The following is a 9,868-nucleotide window of genomic DNA, read 5'->3' on the forward strand; positions in this document are numbered from 1 at the left end:
TTCTCTTATTTCAAGTGTACCAAGATATTTTCACTAGAAACTAGACTAAGAATACTTGGTAAGATTCTGTGTTTTTGGTGGTGTAGCTGGACATCCAAACTCATTTCCCGTCGTTTCTCCTTCTCTCCACAGCTAAGCGGCTAAAGAAAGGCATGGCGACGGCCAAACAGAGACTGGGAAAGATCCTAAAGATCCATCGAAACGGAAAGCTCCTCCTGTAGCAGCAGCAGCAGCAGGCCGTTAATGGACTGGGCCGGTTGACCGACTGGCCGGTTGACCGACTGGGCCTCGTCCCAGACTCGCAACCTGCTCACTAACAAAAAGTCAACAAGAGGAGAATTAGGAAAAAATAAAAAATAAACTGAAACGACGCAGGAGCGGAGGAAAATCATGCATTTTTCAATTTCTAAGAAGAACATCACTCAGATAGGTTTTTGCCTCTACTTATACTTTATAACTTTCAGATATTAAAGTGTACAGAAGCTATTATAAATATTTTTTAAGAGAACATGTCTCATTTTACTACAGCTGTCATTTTATCAGGGGTTGCTCAATAGAAGTACATTGCAGTCATTCCAAGATTTGCGAAAGTATCCCCTGCATGTGTATGAGTTGCATGCGTGCTTCGGGTCGGGGGTCGGCGGAGTAGAGGGGGTTCGGGAGGGTGCGGGGGAGGGAGGGGCTCCTACCCACGGATGCAGCTTATCATTGTCAGACTGAGCCGGAATCTTCCTGGAGCGTCGGATCGGATCAGCACCGACCCCAAGCAGCATTTATGCCTTCACATCCACACTTACCGTTCGCAGAGCACTATCAGCGCCGCCACTTATTTATTCTAGTTCGAGTCGTTAGGTAGGAAAACGGAAACCAACGACTGTAAAGCACAAAGCACACCGAGTCCGGACGTTTCTCCAACGTGAACGTAGGTCGACGCACATCGGCGGACCGGACCAGGGAGGTGGGGGGGGGAAAGCGGAGGAACCGGGACGCGACGCGGGAACACGACGATGAGCCTCATCCCTGACAGAGACGCAGTCACACGGGGATACTTTCTCTCTTCCTTTGCTTCCACAGGCAGCACGGCACACTTTCCACTTGTTTCTGTGTTTTGTTTTGTTTTTTTTGTTTTAATGGCTCCACTGTATAGAATGTAGCTTTGTACATAGCCTTTTAAGTTTTTGTATCTTTTTCTTTTGTTATTTTTTTGCCTCCCACTTAATTCTACATTTTTACTTTTTTTAAAAATATAATTTAATTTGAAAAGTTTCTATGTATGTATATGAATTTCCGATATTGTCCTCCTTTTCCGCCTCTCCGGTCATCAGTGCTGCCTTGGGAAACAACAGAAGGAATTAGCCGACATGTTTATCGTCATATGGCCTTACATACACAAAGCTAACTGTATTGTGATTCTGTTTGAGCGAGAAGTGAAGCTTTGAGGAGAAAAAACTGTAGAAAAGAAGAAAAAAAACAAAGTTTCTATGACCAGCCACTTGTCCGACTTCTAGTATCCTGAAGGTTTCAGAATTATTTTACTAGCACCTTGTGAAGTGTTTCTGTGTCAGTGATGTAATTTATTAATGTTTGTAGCTTTTTTATACTTGTACAATTCTTAAGAGGTTTTGCTTTTGGATATATATCATCAAAGTTGTGAAACGACCCTTTAATTTGTTTTGTTTTTTTCCATGTTGCGGTGCGTGTCGGAGGCGTCGCACTAGAGCTCGCCGGTCGCCCTCCGCCCCGTCCCGTCAGACGTGTGTCACGTGTTCCTGCAGCTGCGTCCATCGTGTCTCCACCGGGACGTTCTCTCTCCTCTCGTCCTCTCAGCAATTACTTTTTTTTTGTCCTTTGAGGTTTTTAATTTGTACAGTACATGTGTTGCTTTGTCGTGATTTATTTTTGTATGTCTGACTCATTAAATGCATCCACTGTGCCCCAGCAGTGAATCCTACTTGCTCTTACTGTCTTCCTTGCTGTTTCACCTCAGTAATGTTACAGATGTTTTTTGTTTTTTTTGGTTTGTTTGTTTTTATACTTGAAGTTTTTTGTAGTTTGATGTTTTCTGCTTCACTTTCCTAAGATGTGGAATATTTTCAAACTCCAGGAGCTTACAGACATGTTGCTGAGTGATATTGTTGGTGACATGTCTTTCTCCCATACGACTAGCAGTGCAGCAATTTTTGCAGTTTTCTGGCCAATCGATGATTGCCGATCTTTAAAAAGCCTGACCGGCCGATTCCAATTTTATTTTTTGTCTGAAATGCCACTAAATATAGCAAGAAATTTGGCAACAGTGGGGCGACTATTGTTAACTGCCAACTTGCAGATATGACCTGGTGAGCCGATCTGTCTGTCAGACCTTTAATGAGAGAACAGAAGAGGACAGAGTTCAATTTTAGACCTTTGTTGAGGTAGATAAGATCGGCTTCATATGCAAGTATCGAGCGATCTCCCAAAATTAAGGAAATCGGCACCAATAAATCGGCCGGCCAACAAATCGATGCACCCCTAGTTCAGAGGTCGGATCTGTTGCCTGATCAGAGGAACCGTTTTCTCCAAGGTCGTGGTCGGATGCTAAGTATTCCCAGAGTTTGGTTGAAGGGTAATTTGTTTTCTTTGCCGGATACTTGAGAGAATTGTTGAAGGAACAGCTGGATGTCATCTGCATAACAGCTGAGATATTCTGAAGATATTCCAAGTGGGCCCGGAAGACAGCCATGAGTTCCCTCACACGTTAAGACCAGTTGGAGTCTTGACATGTGGTGGTTTATAACAGAGTCTCTAACTCGCAATGAAATCACCAAAATAAATGAATTGAGGCTTGACTCTGACTTAGGATCAAATTCTTAGGATTTGACTTGGATTTAAGAAAAAGTTACTTTTAAATCTGGTTTACATGGAACCTAAAGGCTCTGAAAATAGTTCCAAAGATCTTGACTAAACTATGCAGTTTGCTGATTAAGACGGTGGACTGACAATGTCAAAGGTTTCTAAAAAACCTAACGAGACTCAAACGGTATCTTTCACAGGGATTGCAGCCATCATGGTGTCACTGGGCGCTTTGAGCAAAGCTAAAGGAATCTGTTGAATGCATTTTATGAAAACCAGATTGGTATTTATTTATTTATTGCATTGATCTTGAAGAAATTAGGGTTTTTTCTTTGTAAGATGTTTTTAAATAGCTCTAACTTAGAATCGGGCCTGTAATTAATTAGCTGAAAGGAGTCTAAGAAGTTTTTCTTAATACCAGGTTTGATAACATCATATTGTCACCTTCCTAAAATAATACCCTAAATCACTACTTGACAAAAAAAATAAAAATAGGAAGGTGGCAATATTTAAAAGGGAAGGAGAGAAAACCAGTTCATCTTGGTCAACAGAAATCAGCCAAGATAACAAAACTATGAAGCTCTTCAAGTCTGGTTCGTCCCTGAGTCCGATTCCCAGATGTCTGAAGGTCATGGCTACAGACAGGGACGAGTGGCAGGGGAATGCCCATCCATCACACTGTCCAGCATGGAGACGGGTTCTGTGTGCTGGAGACGAACGGGTTTTGACGTGAAATGTCTAAATCAACAACAGAACAAAAGATGAAGACCTTGTGAAGATGCCAGCTGGAAATGAAAAGACGGGAGTCATTATCCAAAGTGAAACATGTCCTGTACCGACGTGGGGTGAAAGGTCACTCAGAGAGGAAGAAGGTGTTTCCCTAAAGCATGACGTAGTTTGTGAGTGGATTCAGAGACTCGCACCTTGTGCTGTTGAGGTCGTGCTCTGATTAAATGTTAGTTGAAGCGTTTGGCAGTAAGTTACACTGAGCGGGAAAACGAGGGAAGTTTGTAACCCTGGCAACACCGTCCCAACTGTGAAGGGCAAAGTTCCAGTCAACTGAGAGACGTTTGTAGCAGGAACCAGAGTTGGGTAATAACTAGTTACTTTTACTCAATTACATTTACTTGATCAACTTTTTGTGGGGAAAGAAAGTATTTTTAGGGGCATTTTTTACTGTGCTGTACTTTTTACCTGAGAAATTTTATCATAAAGTATCTTTGCTCTAACTTGAGTAAAATTTCTGGATTCTCTACCCACTGAATGAAGAACAAACATGTTTTAACCAAAAATTCTGTTTTGTTTTTTTTTTTATTTAAAAAAATTGAAAAAGACAAATTGAAAAAATTTATTTTGCCTGATTTTTTGTTTTTTATGTTACTTATATGAATTACTGTGATTTTGGTCCTTAAAATACTAGAATTTCCACTTAACTTTACATTTCCGTCCATCTGTTGATGTAATTAACATTAAATGATTGATAATTTGATCAGTTACTCAGTACTTGAGTAAATAGAAATAATTTTGAAGGAGCTACATCAGGATAGCTCTCATCTATTGTAACAACAAACAGTGCTAAAAGCATTATTGTGGACTTTCATACACTGTGTAAATAAATAGTTTCAGCTCTCTCTATATATATGGTAGTTATATTGACTGAAATTTCCTTTGCAAAACTGTATCCCTATTAGGTGAATGTCTGTTATGGCGCATCACCTTGCTATTGGCCTAATTCAATCATGAATTCAGACAGGCAGAACTCTTGGCCACTAGATGGAGCCCAAGAAATATTTGAGCAAAGCCTGATAAAGGCATAAATAAAACACTTTGAGCACTGCAGCTCAATCACGTTATTAAAAAGGTGTTTGCAGTTTCATTGTGGAAAGGAAAAAAATGTTACTTTGGTGTGTTAATTTGAGGTATGTTCAATATTTCTCAATTTGAAAAAAAACATTGAGAAACAACTTCTGTCTCAAAAATCTCAAAACTGATCCTCAACAAAACAAAAGGTCTATTTTATTGAATGTGACTGTAAAGTCATAACCCGCCATCCAGACTGCATCTGTGTAAAAGTGGATTTAAAAAAGACAAAGTTTAGTCCTTTTCTTCTTTTTTTTTTTCAAAGTAAAAGACTTTCCTAAATATAAAACCAGCTCACAGCCCCGTTGTGTTTTCACCCCTCTAAAGCTTTTAAGACATTCTGATCGTTTCTTATATTTCATTTACGATCACATCCAGGTTTTAATCTCTGGGATGGAAGAGAAAGTTTTAGCAGCAGATGTCGAAATAACTTCGTGGAGTGAAAGAAAATTAGGAACAGCACAACGACTTAAATTTGAGTCTGAAACCTGAATAAGTCAATTATCTCCCCATTTGTGTAATTTAAGATGCATTACACTAATGGGGAAGTTATTTCTTGCATTCATCACGGTGCTGCCTTTTAATTCCACACTAATAACACATCTGGACACAGTTGATGGCGCAAAAATAAAGCAGGCGGCGATCTTCATGGGAATTTATTTCTCCATGATCGCGCGTCTCTGTTGGCGTGAGTGTGAATGTGTGACGCAGCGAGGACGCTAAAGGTCATGACCCTGCTTCCACTGTGCTTAGCATCAAAGTGGGTTCTTGTCGTTAGCTTAACGGTGCTGCGGACGAGTCACACTGAACATTTTATTATATGAAGCAAAAGCATGGGCACACACACACATGCATACATGTTTGCGTGGCTATCTTTGTATTATTGACTTCCATTCATTTCTACAGCCTAAACCTTACCCTTATTCTAACCCTATCCATTACATACCTAACCCTAACCAAAACTCAATTCACACCTTAGTCCTAAATCTAACCCCTGACCCCAAAAACGTTTCCCCTTGTGGTCCCCATAAGGTATTACAAACAAACGCACGCACACACCCCCACATGCCTATACACACACACACACACACACACACGCACACACACACTGCAATACAACAAAATAAAATGGTACAGGACAATTCTAAGTATATTTTAGCTCGGCCTTTGTTGATAAAGTAAAGAACCTCAGATATTCAATTTCAGTTCACTTTATTTAATAATAAATTGAACTTCATCGCAATGCTTAATACCTAGTATCAAATTTGAATATATGTGCTTGACTTTTAATCTGTTTCTGTGATTGGATTCTCTTTGTTTCATAAAGTGCCTTGAGATGACATTAGGCGTTAATTGGTGCTAGGTAAATAAACTGAATTAAATTTGAATAATTTTTCAAAATGATGCACAAAAGTATGTTTGATCTTTCACTTAGCTCTTTATAGTCTTTTTTTATTATTATTTCTTATTATTATCAGGGATGTACAATATATCAGCATTGGCCGATATCAGTCCTTTTTAAGATATTGGTATCAACTAGATAAATACAACTGGGCCAATATTAACAACCGATAATTATTTCCATCTTGTTGCCATCTGTTTCTGGTCAAAAAAAAATTGCCATAAATGTCAAAACAGTTGAGAAATTCAGCTCTGGAAATAATGAAGAGCCCACTGCACTGAACCCACTGAAAGCCTCCTGGTTATTCCACCAAATATTGATTTCTAAACTCTTCCTGAGTGTTGTTGATTCTAAATGAATACAAACTTGTTTTCTCTGCATTATTTGAGGTCTGAAAGCGCTGCATCTTTTTGGTTATTTTGACCATTTTTCATTTTCTGCAAATGAATACCAAATTGTTGCTTGGAATTTCAGAGACATGTTAGCAGTTCATAGAATAAAACAACAATATTCATTTTTACTCAAACATGTACCTATAAAACGTAAAATCACAGAACCTGATCAGATTAAGTGGTCTCTTGATTTATTCCAGAGCTATATACAATATCTGTAAATATCGATTATCAGCCAAAACAATAATGTTAATATTGTATATCGATATCAGCCCAAATTTTCATATCGGTCCCTCCCTAATTATTATCAGTAGTTTTGGTGTTATTTTCATTATCATTAATGTGTAATTTGTCTTGAATAAGCTCACTGAGGTTGAGTAAAACATGGGAACACAACTAACATTTCACTGGTCGATATAAAAACTCGGCCTGGGAGAACACCGCCTCCCTGAGCACTTCATCGTCTTCTCTCCCCATTTCTGGTCCTTCAAAGGCCAAGTGGGGTCACAATTTAAACGTCAGAGTTTGAACAACAATGCCTGCGGAGTGTTACAGTCTAAATGCGTTCAGGGCCGCCTTAGGATTCACAGATGTGGGCGGGCTGCCCCGGTCCGCTTTGAACGAGTCTCAGGTGGCGAGGAGAAACGGGCCACGTGACAGATGTCCGAATTACTCAGGAATGTCAGCCCCGGCTTTGTCTTGCGGAGCCCTGCAAATTTTCCCCTTTTCGTGTCACCATCATCACAGCCTCCGGAGCACCTTTATTCTTCCCAGTCTTTCCAGTTCAGACCTGTCCTCTTCATAAAGCACGTTGACTCATCTGGTAACGTTATGGGAGCACCTGCAGCAAACTCCTCACCCAGTTTTTAAATTGTTTTTTTTTTTATGGATTGACTCTGTCGGATTGCTGCTGTTGGACTCACACAGCTTAAGAGTTGCAGAAGGAAGATTGGTTTCTGTCTATGTGCTGCATGCAGTACCTGTGGTAATCATTCCTAAATATTTCCTTAATTTTGCTGGCGCAGAAGAGACAGGCCCAAACGTAAAAACTGATGTCAAATGCACTGTAAAAACACAAATCTGACCAAGTATTTTTGGTCTAGTTTCTAGTACACTTGAAATAAGACAAAACTAACTTGCAAGTAAAATAAAGAAGCTTGTTTTAGGTTAACAATTCCTTATGTTGGTGAAAAAGTACTAACTCCATTGAAAGATAACTTCACTTATAATGTGGGGAAAATATCTTGGTATAAGTGAAATAATCTGACAGTTGAACTAGTACTTTTTGACCAATATTAAGAAAATATTTACTTAAAACAGGCTCCTATATCTTGCTGAAAAAATACTTTTAAGTTAGTTTTGTCTTATTTCATGTGTGACAAGACAAAACAAGACCACACATACTTGGTAAGATGTTGTAAGATGTAAGATGTTGTGTTTTTGCAGTGTGGATGAGAGTCTTATTGTTTCAGCTTCTTGAAGACATGTCACATAAAGAAAGGTTGTTTTATTCAGGAGATCTCAATTTCACTCACAGTATTAAAAACAAACATCAACACACCGCTTGTTTTTCTGCGGGGTTTTTTTTGTTTGTTGTTGCTCTCATTCAGTTATTACACATTATTAATATGACCACAGTCATTTCAGGGTGCTTACCCAGATGAAAGTCAATACAGGTCCAATACATTTACACAGATTCCAAATCCAACGAAGCAATTTCAACACCGTCTGTAAATAAACATCAGTTCATTTATAGACGGTGTTCACACAGCAAGTCTTGATGCTCAATTCTGATATTGAATTCCGTTTTTTTATTGTTGTTCTTTTTTATTTTCTGCATGGTCATTCATGCTTCTAATAAAATGCGACTATAGTCAGACTTTTATGTGAATGGTTTATAAACCCAAAATGAAGACGGTGGGCGTCACGCAGCCAGCAGCGCTCTGTACAGAAGTAATAATGGACACCACATCTATGGATGATTTTAAAGAGGGTACCATCTGTGCATAAGGGATTTCTCCTGCCAGTGCTGTACCAGCAGCAAGAGAAGCTGAAGAAGCCAGTATCATCCTGTGAAGTTTGCGTCTCTGTTAGATGGGACTCAGAAGCGTTTTGATGAAATTATGAAAGAACCTGAACTCATTGCTACTGCTGTACTCCTACCTGCGTTCAAAACAAACTGGATTACAGATAAGAACATCCTAAAAGCTGGTCAATACAGAAACATCAATGTGTGTGTGTGTGTGTGTGTGTGCGTTTGTTTGTAATACCTTTTGGGAACCATTTTCCTGACACATACTACGCTGTGGGGACCTACTGCTCCTTGTAGGGACCAACTAAGGGAAACTTACTCCACTTCACATGTATACAAGTAGCAACAAACTTATTCAGGGGACAACTGACAGATGAGAAATATTTTTTTTCCCTAGTTCTTGGATGCCCCACCCCTTTCTGACACCACCCAGGTCAAATGCCCATATCAAAATATCAAAAATAATATCAAAAACCACTGTATGTGCATTTTCAAAAATTATTTATTGTCTCAAACCAAACATGTCTGAAGATGATCAGTTTTCCAGGTTTTTATATTCAGAAAGTCATTTTTGTTTTAAACGTTAATTTAGAAACGTCCCTCTCCATTCATTTCCCATGAAACTTGTGCGATGAGACGACAGTCAGAGCAACTGGCGTAATTTGTGCGTATGAAATTTCGAGCTCATACACGTAGATGTGCAGATGAGGGCTAGCAACGCGACACGGGTGGGAAAATGTCCAACTTTGTCGCTGTCTGCTGTAGTGAAAAACTTTCGCCTTACTTTCTTTCGTTGCTCTCCTTATGTCGAGTCATAACGTGATGCTGTGAACTAGGAAACCCTCTGTGGAAGAGACTATTTAGGTGAAGATAGGTAGTTGGATTAATCTGCATTATGTAACATTAACAAATTAAATGTCCAGATTAATTGCATGCGCCAACGCGTTGATGTTGACAGCCCTAATTTCTACATTTAATACATTTTTTGTATTTAAATTCCTAGTTTAGCTTGGATGGTGTTTTTTCTACACCATACTGTTTTGTATTCTGGTTTTATTATGTTATTATTTCTGCTAGTCTTATTTTGTACTGTGCACTTTCTGTCATGACAGTCTCAATTTCACACTTAGGGGACTAATGGAGGATTATCTTCTCCTATTTTATCTGAACTACAATCCTCCAAGATGACAAAGGCTGGGTAAAGGTCTCAAAACGTCAAAAAGTTGAAGAAAAGGCTGGTTGCCTTTGATTTAACTGAGGGAATGTAATCAGTTACCACCCACCTGTGGTGGTATATATACATGGTGCTATGAAAATACCAATCTGAAAATGTTCCTTTTCATTTAACAGGCA

General features: G+C 39.1%; 1 protein-coding gene across 2 annotated transcripts in view; it reads left to right on the forward strand.

The window, feature by feature from the left end:
• phf2 (PHD finger protein 2) overlaps positions 1-1,948 on the forward strand; it is a 37,631-nt gene extending 35,683 nt beyond the window's left edge. For both annotated transcript variants that reach the window (XM_028002802.1, XM_028002801.1), the window contains exon 22: positions 133-1,948. In XM_028002802.1, coding sequence (XP_027858603.1) covers positions 133-221 — 89 coding nt within the window. In that variant the 3' untranslated portion in view covers positions 222-1,948. The remainder of the gene's footprint in view (positions 1-132) is intronic.
• Positions 1,949-9,868: the final 7,920 nt, after the last annotated feature.

This window comes from Xiphophorus couchianus, chromosome 20 (assembly GCF_001444195.1).
Source record: "Xiphophorus couchianus chromosome 20, X_couchianus-1.0, whole genome shotgun sequence".
Classification (NCBI taxonomy): domain Eukaryota; kingdom Metazoa; phylum Chordata; class Actinopteri; order Cyprinodontiformes; family Poeciliidae; genus Xiphophorus; species Xiphophorus couchianus.